This window comes from Mus caroli, unplaced genomic scaffold (assembly GCF_978045245.1).
Source record: "Mus caroli unplaced genomic scaffold, Mus_caroli_1 scaffold_16, whole genome shotgun sequence".
NCBI classification, from domain to species: domain Eukaryota; kingdom Metazoa; phylum Chordata; class Mammalia; order Rodentia; family Muridae; genus Mus; species Mus caroli.
This window is the reverse complement of record NW_028227271.1, coordinates 28,303,879-28,323,640: the sequence shown is the minus strand read 5'-3', so window position 1 is coordinate 28,323,640 and position 19,762 is coordinate 28,303,879. Positions and strand designations below refer to the sequence as shown.

At 51.1% G+C, this 19,762-nt stretch overlaps 1 protein-coding gene across 2 annotated transcripts in view; it reads right to left on the bottom strand.

Annotated features, from left to right (window-relative positions):
- The window catches only part of Zc3h3 (zinc finger CCCH-type containing 3), an 86,472-nt gene that overhangs the window by 18,792 nt on the left and 47,918 nt on the right, over nucleotides 1-19,762 (bottom strand). For both annotated transcript variants that reach the window (XM_021184025.3, XM_085831508.1), the window contains 5 exons: nucleotides 11,446-11,630; nucleotides 5,382-5,424; nucleotides 5,148-5,306; nucleotides 4,962-5,031; nucleotides 2,879-3,010 (listed from right to left, as the gene is read on the bottom strand). In XM_021184025.3, coding sequence (XP_021039684.1) covers nucleotides 2,879-3,010; nucleotides 4,962-5,031; nucleotides 5,148-5,306; nucleotides 5,382-5,424; nucleotides 11,446-11,630 — 589 coding nt within the window. The remainder of the gene's footprint in view (nucleotides 1-2,878; nucleotides 3,011-4,961; nucleotides 5,032-5,147; nucleotides 5,307-5,381; nucleotides 5,425-11,445; nucleotides 11,631-19,762) is intronic.

Here is a 19,762-nt window from a genome sequence, read left to right as displayed (position 1 = left end):
GTGAGTCATATGCCAATGAAGCTGTAATTTCCAAGGCTTCTACGTTCTCAGGGACAGGAAGACAGGTTAGAATGTCATTTGAAAAATATGCACACTACATAAAGACACAATGAGCAGAGGCCTCGTGTAATAAGCAAATCAACAACAGTGTGTCCTGAGAGTGCCTGGCAGTCTTCATGAGAGATGGTTGGCTCTTTCACCAGCACAGCAGCATGTGGGGGACAGAGCCCTCATCTCTACAAGAGGAAACAAACCCTCGTGGCCATGGCCTATGCAAGGTGGTGGCTACATGTGGCAGTGAAGCTGCACTGAGTCTGGCCCCTTACCCACAGCCACCTTAGCACAGCTAGTGGAGGCAGCAGTACCAAACACGGCCGTTCACTATGATCAGGGATGAAGATAAGCCCTTCAACAGACTCAAATTATGGGGAAATGGGAGGGCTGCACACAGCATAAGGCTCTGAGCAGACTGCAGGGCACCCTTCCCAAGCAGAGATAGCATATGGCAATGGGCAGGAGAACCAAAGATGCCATGGAGGACTCAGTGCTCAGTAGCCATGAGGGTAGCGGGTGGATTAGTGCAAAAAATCGGAACCTAAATCTCCGCCCGGGGTCCTGGAGAGGCCTGAGCACACGCAGGGGACGACAGAGCAGGAGGCACAGACTGGAGAGTGGGGAGCTGTGTAGCGGGTTCAGCAGAGAGATGGAGGAAGCTAGAACACATGCACACGCATTCTCTCTACACACATGCACATACAAATGAAAGGATCGTATTCAAAGGCACACACATACTTCAAATGCACATGTATACATTATATAAAAAAACAGATTCGCCAGCTCTGTGCCCTGGGGCATGTGCACACAGAATACTCATGATCCAAGGAGCTACATGGTAAGGCAAAGCTGGCATCACATCCATCAAGAGATCAAAGTGTGCCCTAGGTCACAACCAGGGGCAGGAAGAAGTGACACAGTGCCACCCTAGCCACTTTCTACTACAGTGCAACCCTGACCATGACAGTGAGCGGCACACTACAAAAGTCAGCAACCTGCAGTTAGAAATTTGTCTGCAAGTCCAAGAGGGTTGGCTGCCAGCTGGCAGAGGCTACCCTCTGAGTGGTAAGACCTGGAACAGCCCTGTGGCCCCCAGAAAGGGAAGGAGCAGAGACTTACTCCCAGCCTAAATTATTCAAAAGGAAAGGGAACGTGCCTCTTTAACAAGCCCTGGCTTTATGAAGCAAGGTTAACAGTTTCACTTGATTCAGTGGAATATTATAAACTCTCCAGGGCCCATTTGAGGACTTCTACTTCAGGCGCAAGGTGACGACTCAGCACTTTTTATATTATTTAGAGAATAAAATTAACCCTCACAGGCCCAGACTGCTGCCTCCCCTCCCGCTGGATCTGGCCTGCTCAGCGCTTTCCCCCATATATAATTACAAGCTGCTATCCATCATGCGGCAGGGACGCAGCGCTGACACGCCGAAAGGGACGCAGTAAGCACTTCCACTAATAGAAGCAGGACTTAAATATCGCTCTGATATCTTCATCTAAATTGGAATATTTTACAATAATCAGCTGCAGCCTCCATGGGGTCTTGCCCCTCACCTGGGCCAGCACCTAAAAGTAACCCTGCTAGGACCTGCCAGTCCACACCTCCCCGGAAGGACTTCCTTGCCAGGGATCAGTGTCCTTCAAGGTGACCTGACAGCTCCTACCACACTTATGCTATCAGTAGCAATACAGAAGCATCAGTGAGTTCAAGGAAGTCATTTCTTATGTCCTCCTGGAAGGGAGTCTTAAGCCACTTTGTTGGGGGACAGGATAAAAGACAGAAAGCATCAAAGAGCTCAAGCAACTTAAGAGGGCTCTCCCCAGGTATGACAGGGCACATACACTGTGAAGCTCCTAACAGAGGGCTATCCCATGCCACAAGGGTTTGGGAGATAGGGGCTGGCCTTGCACTTACATACCCTACACTGGCTGTTAGCCTTGATTTCACTTCACTGGCAAAGTGAAGTTGGGGGACAGGAAAGACAGCAAAGGCATTTTCCACAGGCCCCCAAGTGGTATGTCATGGCTCTACTTTAGGATCCTAGGGACCAAAGGACACTCTCCAAGAGTGTTCAGCCATGTTGAGCCCACCTCAGGCCCAGAGCCCCAGTGTGAGGGGCTGAGGTATGAGAGGCTTGGAGAGGAGCGGTAGGTTCCCGGGGCTCTTCTGTAGATGTGCAGTTGATAAGATCATGCTGGCTCAGCTACAGAGTTTCCTGTAAGAGCAGGAAGGGAGGACTGAGCTGCCTGAGCAGCCAAGAAAGTAGTCTTGGACATCTAGGAGAAGGCAGCATGCCAGGAATATGGTGGCAGACATCCTGACCATTTACTAACCCTTAGCTCCATATTGGGTATCTCCAATGGGCAATGGATGGGCACAACAGAATCCAGCCCTAGCCTCTTTGATAGAGGATAGCTGCCCTCTATTAAAGGTGAGATGGAAATGAGAGATATGAGATACACACACACACACACACACCTACCCACCCAGCATCAGTCAGTCACTTCAGTCCTATAGAGCCTCCAACCTTTGACATCTGTTTCAGTGACTACTGGTCTTAACTCTCAGCAGTCTCCTTGGGTCTTGCTATGTCAGCTACTACATCTCTCTCATATTTTGAGTGGGCTGTACTATAAACCCCCTTGTTGCCTCTGCAAGAGGACCTGGGATGCTATGGCCCTGTGAGACTCTGAGCAAGTTGCTGTACCCCTCAGTCATGAGATGGATGGAATTACAGACCATCTCAAAGCTGAGCAAGACCACAGAAGCCAATGCAGAAGGTGCTGTTTGACAATCTGTCCCATGCCCAACTGTAGTCCTCACCTTTGCACCCAATGGGCAGTAGCCTTTGAGGAAGTCACTGCAGACTTCAGCCTTGCGGGACACGTACACGTGGCTGTAGGGGCAGTTGCTGTTGCTGCAGATCCCCTTCAGAAAGTAGGAGCACACAGGCATCTGCGATGGGAGGGAGGGAGAAGTGAGGACCCAAAGGTCCACACCTTTGTACCATACTCACTTTACAAGTAAAACTATCACAGACTTGCAGGCCCCTGAGAGGTTCCCACACCTGGACAGCAGCCACCCAGATTCTGCCGGAGACCATCACCCTGGCCCTCCTGAGGGAGAAATGAACACAGAGCTGGGTGCAATGACGCACACCTTTAATCCCAACACTTGCGAGGCAGAGACAGGTGAATCTCTGAGTTCAAGACCAGCCTGGTCTACAGAGCAAGCTCCAGGCTAGCCAGGGCTGCATAGTAAGACTCCAGAGTGTGGGGGTTGGGGGGTGGGATGGGAGTGACAAAATCAAAAAAACTCCACAAGAAGTGAATGCACATTCCAGCCAGCAGCGGCTGGAGGCCAGGGAGCCACCTTCCATAGCAGAGCCCCACGTTCCTCATCTGCTTTAACTTTACCCAATGAAGATAGTCTGTAGAGTGGCTTGTTCCTAGGTGTGCTGTTCTCTACATGTGAGCATAGCACCCAGGATAAGTCTACCTCTGAATTTTCCAGGCAACTTTGCTCCCTCCCTTCCTGTGGGACAGCCACCAGCCCTTCCTGGACTGTTTGGAGAATAGGCATTGTCACTGTCCTGGCCCAGCATGTCCTCCTCAGCCACAGGCAGTCACTTAGACCGCATACTGCACGTCAGAGCCTCTGACAGATGTTCCACTCTTGAACTAGCAGTGGGTCTGAGGAGTACATCCCTGTCCCAAGGAGCCCATGGACTTTGAAAAGTCACTTTTCTGGGGCAAGGTGGGAGAGGGAAAGGCAGGAACCTATCTGAGGTCAAGTAGGGAGAGGTTGGGACAGCAGCCCTGGAGTAGAGAGAGGAGGGGAAATCGAAGAAACAAAGGGTGATTTACTGAGCAAGAGTTTATTTTTAATTGTCTTTTAACTGCAGCCACAGAGGGGAGAGGGGCTGGGGGCCCCGTTTGGGCTGGTGCTGGAGAAGCTATAGACAATTCCCTTAATGTGGTTTTTGATATAGAGCCCAAATTAGCTCTAATAAAAAGGGATAATAAAGCCAACTCTTGCACCAAACAGAGCTCCTCCTGGCTGTCAGAGCGGGGCCGTTACCAAGAGGAAACTGCGTTCTCATTTCAATTAACCTTGTTTGCACCCCGCCACGTCCACACAAATAACAATAACATTAATTCAGGGCGCTGGTGCGGCCCACACATTAGACAGCTTGGAGTGCGCACGGGCTTTGGAGCTGGCGCTTAATGAACCTGAAACTCGACGTGAATTTCCAAATTGCTCACGACAGAGTTTCGAAGCTCGATTAGGGAGAAAAATGCTGATTCTCTCCAAGTTTCTCAAGGGGAAAAGCTGTCGGAGCAGCAGCAGACCTCACCCACCCGCCTCCTCTCCACTGTGGCCCAGGCCCCAGGCCCTTCCTCACACTCATGGCCGTCTTTCCAGAGGCAAGTGGGTATAAATAAGGTCACGTGGTCTGTGGCTAGCACTGGGCCCTGACTACGGTACTCTCAGGCCTTCCCTCTCGGGTACACCTGCACATAGCAATCATGGCTATGCTGCCATGGCTCTTCTGACCAGTACGCCATCCATGGCAGGAGAGAGTTGAGACCCTGGCCCCATATTCTAGGAGCATCTATTAGGCTTCCCTCCCCTGGGCCTGTAGTCTAGGTGGGAAGCAGGTTGGCATCGATGCAGGACCTGGGGCAATGGAATGTTGACTTGGTATGCTGGGACTCCAGGCCTGGTTCTGCTTCCAGCTGGAGGAAGAGGCAGTACAACACAGCCAGGACATGGGAGTGACAGGAGCTGGAGGAGCACCTGAGGTGGGGGCCGCTAACTCGGGACCAAGGAAGACTACACAGTGCAATCTGCCCAGAGGCTGGAATGTCTGCAAGAGAAGGCCTGCTGACCAGACAACACTCACCTTTTCCTTGGACACATGGTGAGAGAAAGGGCAGGACCCATCTGTCTTCTTGCATGTGCCTCGGACAAATCTGCAGCACAGGATAGCAAGGTTTGGGAAGGGCTGGGAGAAGGTTCTGTCACTCACACACACACACACACACACACACACACACACACACGTCATCAGGAAAGCTGGACAGGGCACCTGGTACACACGGCCACCTTCTCAGGGTCATGGATGTAGGGGCAGCATTCGCCACGGTTACACCTGCCAAAGCGGTTGTAGTACATGCAGTACTCTCTCTTCTTCTCTTTCTTCTGCTTCGCCTGCCGGATGATAGCCAGGCTCCGCTGGATGGCCCGGCTATATACAGGGAGAGGTTTGTGAGCCCCTAAGTGAGCAGGGAAGCCCTTACCTTCCCAGCCTCAAGGGACGCACCTGGCCAAGGAACGACTGCAGGTGGTAGCAGGGTCCAGGCGTCCTATAGGGAAAAGGAACAGGCCACATCAAGCCAGAGCCCAACTGTAACCCTTCCCTACCCTTCCCTGGCTGGCTCATGCCTTCTTCTTCCCGCCAGGCTGTCTTGGCAAAGACCCCTTGAGTCTCCCAGCACTTAGCTCAGACACAGATGCTTCCTCCAGGAGCCCTTCCATGGGGATCAAAGCATCAACAGTGGGGAACTGCCGGGCCCTGTGTATGGCTTATGTCAAAGGAGGGCAGCCTTGGGTGCCAGGGACAAAGACTGCCAGCCCCTGATGTCTTCAACCAGCTGGGCTCCCTGAGATCAACTTGTTGCTTACTGATTCCCTACTGGCTCCCAGCTTCCTGCTCCCCTGTGTCCAGGTGGCTCATGGGGCAGGTCCTTGGGCTGAGGTAAAGACTGGCCTATGGACATGATTCTAGGCTCTGTCCTTGTCTGGCTACCAAGGAGGCCATTGTGCAAATGACAAAGGTGATGGCACCTCACTTTGTCAAGCCTGGGAAAGAAACAGAAAGGGCAGCTTATACCAGGGAAGAAAAGATGGGCCAGTATACACAGGAGAAAAATTGGTTTTAGACTTAAAGAATTGTTTAAAAAAGAAAAGGGAGAATGGAAGAGGGGAGGGATAGGGGAAGGAGGAGAGAAAGAAGGCAAAGAGAGGGAGGAAGAAAGGAGAAGAGGGAAAAGAAGAGGAGGGAAAATGAAGAAGGGGGAGGGGGAGGGAGGAGGAAAGGAAGGAGAAGAAAGGAAAAAGGAAGAGAAGAGGGGAAGAAACAGGAAATGATAAAGGAAGATGGGTGGAAGGAGTGGGAGGAAGAGGGGAAGGATGGGGAGGAGGAAAGAGAAGAGGAAGAGAAGAGGGAGGAGGGAGAGGGGAAGGATGGGGAGGAGGAAAGAGAAGAGGAAGAGAAGAGGGAGGAGGGAGAGGGGAAGGATGGGGAGGAGGAAAGAGAAGAGGAAGAGAAGAGGGAGGAGGGAGAGGGGAAGGATGGGGAGGAGGAAAGAGAAGAGGAAGAGAAGAGGGAGGAGGGAGAGGGGAAGGATGGGGAGGAGGAAAGAGAAGAGGAAGAGAAGAGGGAGGAGGGAGAGGGGAAGGATGGGGAGGAGGAAAGAGAAGAGGAAGAGAAGAGGGAGGAGGGAGAGGGGAAGGATGGGGAGGAGGAAAGAGAAGAGGAAGAGAAGAGGGAGGAGGGAGAGGGGAAGGATGGGGAGGAGGAAAGAGAAGAGGAAGAGAAGAGGGAGGAGGGAGAGGGGAAGGATGGGGAGGAGGAAAGAGAAGAGGAAGAGAAGAGGGAGGAGGGAGAGGGGAAGGATAGAGAAGAGGGAAAGGGAAGGAGATGGGGAAGGAGACAGAGGAGAAGCGAGATGAAGGGGAGGAAGTGGAGGAAGAGGGGGAGAACAAAGGAGAGAAGGGGATGAGGGAAGGAGAGAAGGAAGAGGAAGAAGAATGCAGCACAGCGGCTACAGACAAGGGTGTGTGGGTCTGAGGTGGCCATGTGGCATGAATAAGACAATGGGGTGGGAATGGTGATCTCTGAGAACTTCAAGGTATCCATGGGGTGGATGCTCACCACTCCGCTTTGCCTGCCTTTTAAAGACACAGGCCAACTCCAGGATCCCAGGGCAGGCAGGGGAGGACCTGCTCAGGATGGCTTCCCTGGTTCCTCAAATACGCACATGACCCTTCCCAGACCAGATCCAATTTCCTACAGAGCAGCTGCTGAAATGAATACAGCACTAAGAGGCACAAGTGACATCATTCAGAAATTCTGAGGACCTGAGGTGATGACAAAGCCATCTAGGTTTTAAAAGGGGATGTTCTAAAGCGCCTGAACCCACATAACCAGGCCCTGCTCCTCCATGAGAACACTGGTGATCTGCTCCAGAGCATTCCTCAGTCTACCCCAGATCCACTCAGCCCGACATGCCTCGCTGGTTTAAACTCAGACCCTCTCCCCTGGAAACCCTGTAAGCTACGTGGCCCTAAGAGCTCCCTACACTCTTAACATTCTCCCTAGGCAGGGGTGGGTCATCTGATGAACCTTGATACCTTAGGAACTTAGGGCCTAAGACAAGCCCAGGCCTGTGAGGGAAATATGCCTGCTGCTTGGAACTACCTGAGGTATCTGCTGAATGAGCTGTGAGGCTGGGTATTACCCTCCTGGGATTTTGTGGGACTCTTTGGCCAGAGGTTGTCCTATATTTAATCGCGGTGCCCTTGAGTTTGCAAAGGGCATCCGTGGGGTCCCAGTGGGAAGCAGAGGCCCTGTTGAATAACTGCCAGCTCAGGAAGTTGGGGCATGACTGAGAACCTCAAAGTAGGTACAGGAGCTGAGGGCACAGGGAAGACTGCAGGGCCTGAGGAGGAAGCAACATGGGGAAAGGAAGGAAGGAGGATAAGGCTTTCAGGGCAGGTCGAGGCAAAGAATTTAAGGTAGCCTCTATTTCCAGTGAAGGACACCTGCCCTTAGGGTGGCAGTGGAGTACTGTCCAGGTGGCACAGACACACACTCACACCTGCCAGTCTTTGTAACCAGTGACGTGCAATGTGATAGTCTGTCAATGAGCACTAGTTCCCGGGCTGTCGCCCAGGCTGCTGGTAGCACTGGCACCATCTGCTCCCAGACAGGGACACGGGGGCGTCACGTGCCACCTGTCAGGACTTGGTAGGGAGCAGCTTTCTCGTCTTTCCACTTTCTGCTTTTAAAAACACATCAGCGTGGGGTTCACGGTGGGAGTTTTGACAAGGATAGGAGGCACCTTTCCAAATGCTTTGCAGTGTTAAAAATGCACATAAAGTAGCTGGCTTGAAAAGAAGCAACCAGAGGTGCAAAAAGCATAGCCCTGACCTGGGAGCACAAGGTGCTGTCTCTGCTGTGCGCTCTGGAGCACTTTCACTTCCTGGAGCTTCCCAGAATAAATCCTGGCTCCCTCCAGCTCTACCCTTGCTTAGTGCCCTGTCTGTTCCCTGGTCCTCAAAGGGAGCTCATCTTTCTGAGAGGTCAGAGTCTCCTCAGCACATGGCTATCACTCTGGCAGAGCCCATCAGGCAAACAAGGGACTGAGCTCAGGTATTTGCCTGAGCTCCACTGCAGAGCTGACTAGTTACGCCCAGGAGGTTAGAGCAAGGGCCTCCTAAAGCCCAGGTCTACTTGGCTGAAGCCTGCCGGGTCCAGGCAGGGCACATTCAACAAAAGCACCTAGAGCTGCAATCTTGGAAAGAAAACCAAAGTGGCAGAGGAACTAACTGTCAGTAGGAACAGCATGTGAGCAGGGGCTCCATGGCTGGCAGTTCTGCACCCCTGGAGTGCAGCTGGCATGGCTTCCCCACATGCCCCTCTGTGTAACCTCCTGGTACTCAGGAAGGAGAAGGTAGGCCACAAAAAGTAGCTATAGGAGGCGAGGGGTTGTGGCACATGCTTTTAATCTCAGGACTCAGGAGGCAGAGGCAGAGGCAGAGGCAGATGGATCTCTGTGAGTCTGAGGCCTGAGTTCCAAGGCCTCCAGATCTACATAATAAAAAGACCCTGTCTCAAAAACAAACAGAAGAAAAAAATTACAGATACATCCCTTGCCCACAAACATGTAGGTAGCTAGTCAGCAGCAAAAAATACATACCATACCTGCCTCTCTTTGGCCTGAGGGCCCTGGAGTTCCTCAAGAAGCCAGGACTAGCCTGAGACTGGACTTCTGTCCCTCACTGAAAGGACTGTCAGGCTCTTTGTGCCCTCAGCAAGTCTAGCTAACCAAGGACACAGGTCCTAGGCCTAATTTCAGGGCAAAGGTGCAGGAACTGAGCCATCTGAATAGCAGGTAAACCCGGGAAGGTGGGCTGAACTTCAGAAAGCCAAGAAAGCCATGGCTGATGCTGACTCTGTCCTTGAGGGCCTGGAGGGGGGGCCAGGAGAGGAGTCAGTGCCCCATCCCTCCTGTGAAGGGTTGTACTTTCTTGTTGAAGTCAAAGGTTTGCTGACACTAGGGAAGGAAATTTATTTCTTTAATTATGACTACTGTAAGTGGGCCAGTCAGCGGTAGTGCACAGTTGGGAGCAATATACCTTCTTCACTGTGGGGTGGGGGTCATGTTGAGGGGGGCTTGTCTGGGCATCAGGTGCTATCCAGCCCACGGATCATCTTCCCTGGCTCAGAAAGAAGGGTGTGGTTTTGCAGAGCTCTCTCTCTCATCCCAAACCAAGTAGGGAAAAGCCAAGCCCCAGAAGGGTCCCAGAGTGGCTGCCCAGGGTTAGTTGGTAAGTCAGGGACAGTGAAAGTCCTGACAGCAGCAGGTTGAGGCCTTGGCTAGAGCAGAGACAGGAACAGAGATAGCGGTAGAGAGGCGCGCTGGGACTCCCAGCCTGCTCGCAACACGTTTCCTTAGGTAACTGGTTGAATGGAGGTAGGCTCTGGGTGGCTGCTAGAGTACTGGTGGAATAAGGCTCCAAGGGCTTGCGAGAACACAGATTCTTTCATCATTCGGTCCATAGCAAAGAAAGGGGGCAAAAAGGACAGGCCCAGAGGAACTGTTCACAGCACAGTGATATGGACAACACTCGGAGTGTGGGAGACAGAAAGGCAGAGTCTACAGAACTCAGCGCTTGGCCCCTAGGTCACAGGAACAGACAGCTTCCCAATGAGAAGGAAGAGGGAAGCAGCCCAGTCCTCTTTGTAGCTTAGAATCCACCATCTCCCAATGAAGGACACTTGACTATGAGAGGCCAAACCTAGCACTGCCACCTGCCCTGCCAAAATTTACATCTCTCATTTCCACCTTCCCCAGGTTTGAGGGATACAAGAAGCTCAGGTGGCTGTTATTGCTCCAAGCCCTAGGCCCATCCAGCCTGACACAGCGTAAATCAAGACGCAGCACAAGATGGCTAGTGCCAGGATCTAAGGACAGGACCATGTGACTATATGGTGATAGTGGTCACTCCAGGAAGATGAGAGGGCTTATTTCCCAGTTCAAGGTTCAGTCCTAACCCATGCCTTGGTGCTTAGGAAGCCTGAAGTATGAGACAGAGCAAAGTCACAGGCATAGGGAGACCACGGTGGGTACTGGTGGGGAGGTGGAGACTCGGGGACTTGTAAGAGTCAGGGCAGGAGCCCAAGCTACTACCACAGTTCTCAAGTCAGTCTATCAGGCTCTTCCACCCCCAGAGGAATACATCACAGGAGCCAAGTTCCCTGTGCTTCTTCCCCAGAGAATAGCACCTGGGAACGCCTTTCCTGAAGAGCAACTCTCAAGCACAGCCTGGCAGGGACACAGAGAAGCTGGCTCTCCCAAATAGGATGTGTCTACTGCCCTGGGCACTGCCGTCTCCCAGGTTGAGCCCTTCTCCTTTCAGTTCCTCTGGTGAGTGAGTGAGTAAGCTGCTGGGCACAGCTGAGCCTCGGCAATTCCAGAGCAATCCACAACCTTGCCGTATTTTTTGATGGGCAAAGAAGAGGCTAAAATTGGACTGAAACCAAAATACTTTTCTAGTTAATTTGTACAATAAGCACATCCAAAGCATTCCCTTCTCCTCAGCCTGTCCCCAGGCTGCAGGGGGCTTGCAGCAGTGGCGGTGCCTGCCTCTAGATACAGTTGGTGAGGCATCACCAATGTGATTAAGGGTGCCATGGCCCCAGGTGTTCGCTCACCCGGGCATGTTTACCATACCTGGTTCATCCTTTGTCCAAAAGCAAAACACAGGCGCTCCTGCATCGTCTCCCATAGAAAATCTGGGGCTGCTCAGCCAAGCAAGAGGCCAGCGCCATTCAGACTCCCAGGAGACACTAGGGTTGCAGGGCTTCCCTATGTTGGCTGCCCCTTCAGTTTCATAAGGGATAGCTCCTAACACCCTATGTCTATCCAGTTCTCTGGGTCTATCTATTCTTTAGCTTAGAAGTTCCAGACCTTGTCCCTCTTACATGGCTATGCCCACAGCTGAGAGCTTCAGGGTAGAACCTACGTCCAGAGAAAGTGAAACACTAACGTTCAATGCCTACCCCGCCCCCATACTCTTCACCATCCCAGCTCACTCACCTGTGCGGAGGAGGGTCCTGTTGCCATCACTGGGCCTGCTAGAAGTTTTGGAGAGCTTGTTGGCAGACACCTTGTACAGAACCCCTCCAATGCAGCGGTAGCCTTTGTTGCGCCATCGAGGGGAACCAGGTGGGGCTTTCCCTCCCACAGTGATTGCTGGACGAAGGCGGTTTAGCACTAGGGACCTACAAAGACAACAAACTGTTTATCAGGCATGGCCCAGAATAAGCTCTAGATCTGGTGGTCAAGGCTAAACTCATTATGCCCTTCTCTTTACCCAATGCTCTGTACTGAGACTATATGAGGGCAGTCTCACAACCCTATCAGGCCCACTGTATAGGATTAAAAACTGCTGTTCAAGCTAGGCAGTGGTGGTGAACACCTTTAATTGTAGTACTTGAGAGGCAGAGGCAGGTGGATCTCTGAGTTCGAGGCCAGCCTGGTCTACAGAGTGAGTTCCAGGACAGCAAGGGTGAAACAGAGAAACCCTGTCTCAAACAAACAAAAGAGGTGGTGGTGGGTGGAAAGGAAAGGAAAGGAATTGCTGTTCAAGAGTCTGAGGCTGCTGTAGTTCTGGTGGCTGGGAGAACAGATCGAAGCTAGGTCAGTCTTGGACTTCAGAGGCCACCCTATTGTTCTTTCCAAGATTTCAGGTCTACCAGACACCCTAAGACCTCTGGAGGCTCAAGCACTAAACAAGCTGAGGAAGGGCTTTGATGTTGCTATCACTTGGGAGAGAAGGCCTCAGTCCTCCACCAATGTTACAGCCCCTGCTTAACTGAGATTGGAGCAGACTGTCCCCAGGGAGGGCGGTTTAGTGGTATCTCTTTTATGTAAATCACACTACGTATCACATGATCACAGCCTGAACCACTGCCCTCTAGTGGCAAGTCTGAGCAATGGGCACCAGCTATATATTAGCAGAGCACACAGCAGACCCCACTCCCCAGAGAACAGCTAAAATTGAAGGTAAGGCCAACATATCCTACCTGGTACAGGCTGTGACCCATCTCTTCCAGAGGGGTACCCCCACTGGCTCCCATGGCCCTGTGGACTATACATGCCTAGTTCCTGAAAGAATGTCTGAGATTCCACAGCTGTAAGAGACCTTTTCTAGCAAACTCGGGCCAAGGAGGTATCTCCAGAGCTGACCTGTAGAGTAACAGCCAGAGGGGGGTTGCTTGCTTGCCTCATCAAGACACCTGCAGCACTGCCCACCATAGCCTGCCCTGCCACCCACAGGGGGAGCCACCCAGAGAGAAAAATCACTAGGGGGAGGGTAGCCATGTACTTGGGCCCCGCTCCCACTCTAACATTCAGCACCATACCCCCTCTTTGAGCATTAGTCTCTCCTCTTGCCAGCCCGTGGCCTCAGAGGGCTCATTAGTGAGATAATGTGAGCAAAGCGAGGCAGACGTCAGGGGACCAAAGCTGCGGTGTAAGTACAAACACGGTGGTAGGGAGGCCACAGAAGGCACTTAACCCAGTTTCTCTTAATTAAAATTCAAGTTCACAAACACCAATCTTGGAAGGAAAGAGGCCTCCATGAAGCCATGCTGCAGTGATCAGTCTGCCTGGCCTTTCCCTGCCCCACCTCTCACACACTTCACCGGCCCTATAGTGGGTACCATCCGGATTAGACAGGAGCACCCGAAGAGACTGGGACCTCCAGGAGCTAGTCTATCAGACTTTGTACCCTGGCTTTCACTGAGTATGAGGAAGGCCCAACCAAGAGCGGCCTCCTGCTATACCAGCCCCTTACTTGTCAGTCTTAGAGGCTTGATGGTGTGTCCTGGCCTTTCCATCAGATCTGTGTCCATTTCACAAAGGGAAACTTAATCCTAAAGTTTAACTTAATCCTAAACCCTAAGTTAAAATGAACTGGCACTAGAGCAGAAACGGATGGAGTCTGGTCAGCCTGAGACTGTCTCCTCACTCTTCCTAGAGAAGATAACCCTGCACCCACCAGCCTGAGGCTAGAGCGGCATTCTGAGGCAGAGGAAACTGGTGACTGCTCACCTAGCTTCTGGCCACCCTACAACGGGAGCTAGAAGCCAGCTCTGGTCCTTATCAGAAGACTGATAAGCCCCCGGGTGGATCTATGCAGGCCCTCTTCTCATAATACTTCTCCCAAGCACTCCATCTCTATAGCCATCTATATAATATGAGCAAATACACAGCCACCAGAAAGATGAGCTCAGAAGACAAACACGCATGCTCAACTACAGTCTTAGCCCAGCCCTGTGGGAACACTCCTGATGCTCTCCCTCTAGAGGTTTCTTAGAGAGCTGTGCTAATGCACGGGGAGCCCTAAATGGGATTCCCACCTAGTCCTCCCTAGATATAGCCACAGAAAAGAAGTCACAGGCTAAAACTGTGTGAGGCAGCCAGAGAACTAGGCAGGTCCAGCCAGAACCATGGAGTTCTTGTTCTTCTTCAAGGACTTGCCCAAGAAGGAGGCCTGCAGCCCCTCCATTATACATAAGGGAGTCTTGAGTTGGAGACTATCAAGAACCTGCTTCAAGGAACGAGGAGTCAGGAGTCAGCCTGGGTCTAACGTTGGGCTAGGACGTGCCAGCCCAGACCTGGTTCCCACTGCCGTCACCCTCAGGTCAACAAGGCAGTTTTTCATGACTGGTCTTCAGAGTTGAGGCTTATCTGTGCTTACACTTCTTCCCAAAACAGTCTGAGTTATTCCACGTGTTTACTTTGTTTCGGTTTGCACTGCTTTTTTTGAGACAAGGTCTCACTATGTAGGGCAAGATGACTTCAAGCAAGAGACCCTTCTCTCTCAGACTCTTGCGTGCTGGAATTACAGGTGTACACCATGGCTTGACATGTTTAAATCCTTATTGATGATCAGGAAACATCCATTTGTCCCTTTTTCTTCCTTTTTTAAAAAACAAAGAAATAAAACAAACAAACAAAATCCTGTTCATTAGATAGTGGTAACAACTGTGGGCTATCTGTGGATCCCCTCTGTTCTTCTCCCAGTCTCTGTGTGCAAAGGCCCGGGGATCCAGGTTCTGTAGGGAATGTGGACAGGTCCTACCCACTGCTTTTCTCAACCAAGAGCCTGGAAGCCTTGTATGGAAAAGGCTACATATGGGGTACTGATACGGATGAGCTCTCAGGGAGTGCTGGACCCTGGGGCTTAACCCAGCAAGGCAAAGGCCTTTCCCTCACCCATCCACCCACACCCCTGCCAGCTCACTGGCTTTGGAAGCCACAACAGAGGGCGCCAGGTGGGGCCTTGTAGCTTTTTACTGCCATGGGTGTCACAGCACTCCAGTAAATTGTTACCCTAATGGAGAGGACAGCCTTTGGAAACGAACTGTACAGAGAAGAGAGGATAAAATTAATGAGATAATAGCAGGGCCAAGGACCCTGCAAGCGCCTGCCCTCGCAGCACGGCTCTGTAATTCCTTTTCTGCAATGGGAGCCGCAGATCTAAAGGCTTCTCCCATCCGTCCAGCAGGCCCATGCCGCCAGGAAATTTCATTAACGCTGGAAAATAGGAAAGGTATTAAGCGTGGATAATGAAGGCCAGGGAGGGAACAGTGCCTTAAGATAGTCTTCTTTCTCGCCTTTGTAATGGGAGGCATGAACTTTCCCTTCAAATCCATTTCTAATCCATTTGAAATACTACAGCAAATTATCTTTCCTTCAGCCCGAAAGCGGCCAGCCAATTTACTCCGAATAGAAGTGACAATGCCCCGGGATTTATCACCATAACCTTGACTACACCAGGGTGAGGCTGGGCCTCCCCTCTTACCCTTGGGGGGGGCACACAAAGGATGGGGCAGGGGGAGATAACATTTTAAATGAAAAGCAGTGATAATGGGGAGAAAGACACACACCTCAAAAGTAGGTATTTCTTTCTTTCTTAAAAAGAAAGAAAGAAAAAAATTAGAAGTGCTGTGTGTCCACTTCATTATGAACAGTGGAAACTTCCAAGCCTGAAGCTGTCTGGTCTGGCAGAGAGGTAGTGATGTGGTTGGGGGTACTTGGGTGGCTAAGCCTGGCGTTCCCTAGCTTTATAGGACCTGGACGCAACACAACGCTCCAATTCTTGTATAAGCAGCAGCAGCATCCTGAGGTTAGTGGACAGGTATCTGGCAGACAGCTCTTCCTAACAACTGCCTACCTGACCCTCTTGGGCACAGTCCTCCAAGCAGCTTGGCCTTAGACTGGGCACTATTCTTTTGGCTCTGTAATCTTCTCATGCATGGGACCCTGACATGCAACACACCCGTCTCTTAGAGACCAGTGTGAACAGTACAGACCCAGCACAGGTGGTGAGGAGGCCAAGGACCCTGGAGGAGACTCTGGGCAAGAAAGGGACAGTCAGGTGACATGCAGAGGCCCAGGCCATAGCCAAGTAATTCTAAACTTGGAAGGCCACACATACCAGGTCCAATGGCATCTCTGAACAACAGACACTGAGATCAGAGCCAGTCTCTACAGTGACTGGTGCTGAGGGAAGAGAGTTACTCTAGTAGCCGAGGCAAGGAGTATGGCTCTTATAGAGAAGAAGCCCAGAGTGGCTGGGGAAGGGATCTAAGGCTCATTTCCTTTCAGCACACCAAGCTGCACAGACAGAAGAAACCTGACCCTTAACAGTACTGGTGAAGACAATGACAAGCTCCACCGAGAACCCTCCTGTCCCGCCCAGCTCTGCCCATACTCACCCTCTTCCTCTAATCTGTCTATCTCCATCCCCAGTATCTTCTGCCCTGCCTCCCCGCCCCCCACCCCCAACCAGACTTCTAAGAAACAAAGGCCTTACCACCTCCCCTCCAGCCCTGGGCCTCATCTGTCTGTCCTGTGTTGATACTCTGGAGTCCAGTCTGGCTTCCACTGGGTCAGGTTAAGGTCCCTTCATCCACTCTTGCCTGACCATTTGTTGGTAACTACACAACTGATAAAGTTCCTCCCATTTCCTCAGTCTGTGTATTTCACACAGGGCTGGGCTCCTGAGTCCCTGCTAGTCAGTCTAGAATTTCAATTTTCCTAGAAAGTTGCAGAGCCTGCAAAGTATTGTACTCCCTGGTATTGGGCCTTTGCTCATGATGTCCCTCTGCCTAAAGACATGATTAGATCTGGATCCAGGCTCAGGTATTATGCCCTTGGGGAAGCTTTCCTCAATACTCAGTGAGGGTGAGACACTCCAAGCCCAGGAAAGACATGAGTTCTACCTAGCCATTTGTCTGTCATCTAGGACTCCCAGGGGACAAGGCCTACGCTGGGTAGAATGTGGGAAGCTCTAGAAATCTGTGCTAATGGACACGTGCCAAATGGGAGCAGAGGTGTGTGGTATGGGGCTCCCAGGATCTCCCAGGAAGGGCAGGGACCAGGGTGTATCTGAAAGCTCTGGTCAGTTACAGGCAGGGATAGCAGGAGACAGAACAAGGAAGTCTTGCTAGAGGGGGCAAGGAGATCTGGCAAACCAGGTACCTATCTGTGCATCAAAGGCTGAGCACCAAGGAAGCAATAGGCTGGGAAAGAGGAGGAGGAGGAGGGTCAGAACACATGGGTGCAGAATGATGACCCCACCATGGCTAGCCAGAGAATGGCAGCACGTGGGGCCAGGCTGCCCAAGCTGGTGGTGATGGAACAGGAGTTGGGCAGGCTGGCTGGGGAGCAGAGAAAACAACCAGGGAAGCATTTTTCAGGAAATGGAGCACGGTTTTTGAAGCTTGGAGCTGAGCGATCGAGAGTGCGCAGTCAGCAGAAGAGGCAGCTTGCACGGCGAATCCCCAAGTAGGTCAGGCGGAGCCGCCGTGACAGGCACTAAACTGCTTAGCAGGGCTTTCCACTAGAAACAGACCGCCCCACCCCAGCCATTCAGCTCGGGAGAGTGAGTTAGTATGTGTGCCCATGTGTATGCAAGTACATGGGCAATGGGGGGGGGGTAACCAAGCAGTATAAACACACCTTTTCCCTAGAGCTAGTCCTACCTAAGGGTTTCAGTACCTGCACATCTTGGGCAGGGCAGCAGACAAAATGCTCTGGAAGACAAAAGCCTCACTCAATAGTCTTATCTCAATGACTTGGACAACTCAGCATCTCAGGGTTCCAAGATGGAGACAGTCCTGGGGAGAAGACTACCGGGTCCACAAGGGACAAGCAGAGCAGAGCCACGAGGTTGGGGGTGTTAACTAAGACTCCTTATTATCCCTAGGATACAGGCACCATGTACAAAGGAAAGGGGCACTCTTGCCCCAGAGGGCCACAGTGAGGGTAAGAATATGCATGAAAAAAGCTGACTATGTGTACTGTAGGAAAGCAAAGAGGTCAACCTGGGACAGGTGAGAGCACATAGTAGGTGGGGATGCAGGTAGATGGCTGTTCGTGAAGCGGGTGGAACAGAGTTGGCTAATTAAGGTCTGAGGTTAACCCATGAACAGGGCTCCAAGGAAGGGCTCTGCTATGTCACCAAGGACTCTTCAGGTATCACTCCTTGAAGGGTCCTGCTCCACCCTCTGTCTTACACACACACACACACACACACACACACACACACACACACACAAATGAGTATCAGTAATTCAGGGGCACCCCTTGCCAGCCCAGCCCAGTGGTGGTGGGTAAAGCTAACTGCACTGCCTCCATCACAAACACCACTGCCCTATTATGAGGGCTGGGCGATTTTATGTACTTTATGTGCTCACGTCTATTCAATTGGTATTTCGATCAATGGATACATTACAAGCTTTCCCTTTAAGAGCCTAATAAACAACAAGATGGAAAGTAAAATTCTCCATAAAATGACACTTTTAAAAATCCATTTCAGCTGAAGCTATTGGTGTTTTGTATGTTAGCTGCAAAAAACAGGTATTGCTAGGCCTTAATAGCCCTACTCAGAGTGCAGAGTTCAGCAACATGGGTAGAGAGGCTGGAGCCCAGTGGCCAGCACAATTATCCTTGGTGGTAATGGCTGGAATATACCACAGGCAATGCCCTCCATCCTCTGCAACTGGGCACCAGTTTCCCCACGTCATCAGCCCAGGACCCACTCAATAGCAATGTGCCAGCTGCTGAGGGGCATGGCCAGGCCCTCAGTGTCCGCAGGCAGGTCGGACTATTCACGTAGACCCATAACAATGCTCTTCCTCCACGCCATGGGAAAAGCCTTCCAAGACTTTATATCAAATCCAGTTGGCTCCCTGTCTGAGGGGAGCCTCACTAAGAAGTGGCTTCTATACCAACTTGTGGTAGACTACAAGGCTCAACAATAAAAACTCATTAGAATTAGAAGGATGAACAGGTAAATGTATGTGAGAATCAATATTCTTCCAAGATGTCAACAAACCAGGTGGAATACACAGAAGAAAAAGTAGTAAGGACTCAGAAGAACTTCACAACAGGCGTATCTGGTCCACATGGAGAGGCACAGTGGCACCCCCATAGCACTGACAATAGGAAACACTCACAGCAAGGCAGGGCCTTCCAGACTGTGCAAGAAGCAGAACACTAAGAAAGTTGTTCGTTTTGAGAGTGGTTGTTGGGGAAGGCTATGAACAGGACCCAGTATTCCTAAAGGTCACTTGAAAGAACAAGTGTTAAGGAATGATTCCAAAATGTTAAGGAATGATTCCAATGAGCAAGGCATCCATTGGAAAAACTGGAGCGTCAAACAGCCCTAGTGTTTAAGGGTCTGAATGAAAGCTGAAGCCCATGTACTTGGGTGAGTTAAGGGGGCTTCTTTTTTTTAATTTCTTTTGGAAGACAGAGTGTTAGCCTACCCCATAAAATAAAACTCAGCCCAAGAATGATTATAGACTCAGATGTGACTTCCAAGTTTCTGGAAGAAAATACGACCTTGGATTGGCAAATTTTTCTTAAAGAGGATACAAAAAACACTGTTCATAAAAGAAAGGAAAGATAAACCAAAGCATTAAAAAGCACCCCTCAGTCTGCTGGTGTAGCTCAGCAATAGAGCACTTATCTAGCATATGCGAGCACCTGGCTTCAGCCCCAGCAATACAAAACACAAGGTTTACAATACAAGAAGACATCTAGGAGTATATACCCATAACATATACAGTACTTCGGCAAATCAATAAAAAGGCAAATACATAGAAAAACAGGAGAAAGACTTGACGAAGCTCTCTATGAAGAAGTACCACCACAGGAAGCTAAGTGTAGAAGCCACTCTGCACCATCTACGTGTCAAAATGTACAAATGGGAAAGGGAAAGGGCTGGCAAGATGGCTTAGCAGGTTAAGGCTTGAGCTGTCAAGTCTAACAACTTGAGGTCAATCCCTGGAACCCACACAGTAAAAGGAGAAAATAGAACACCACAAATTGTCAC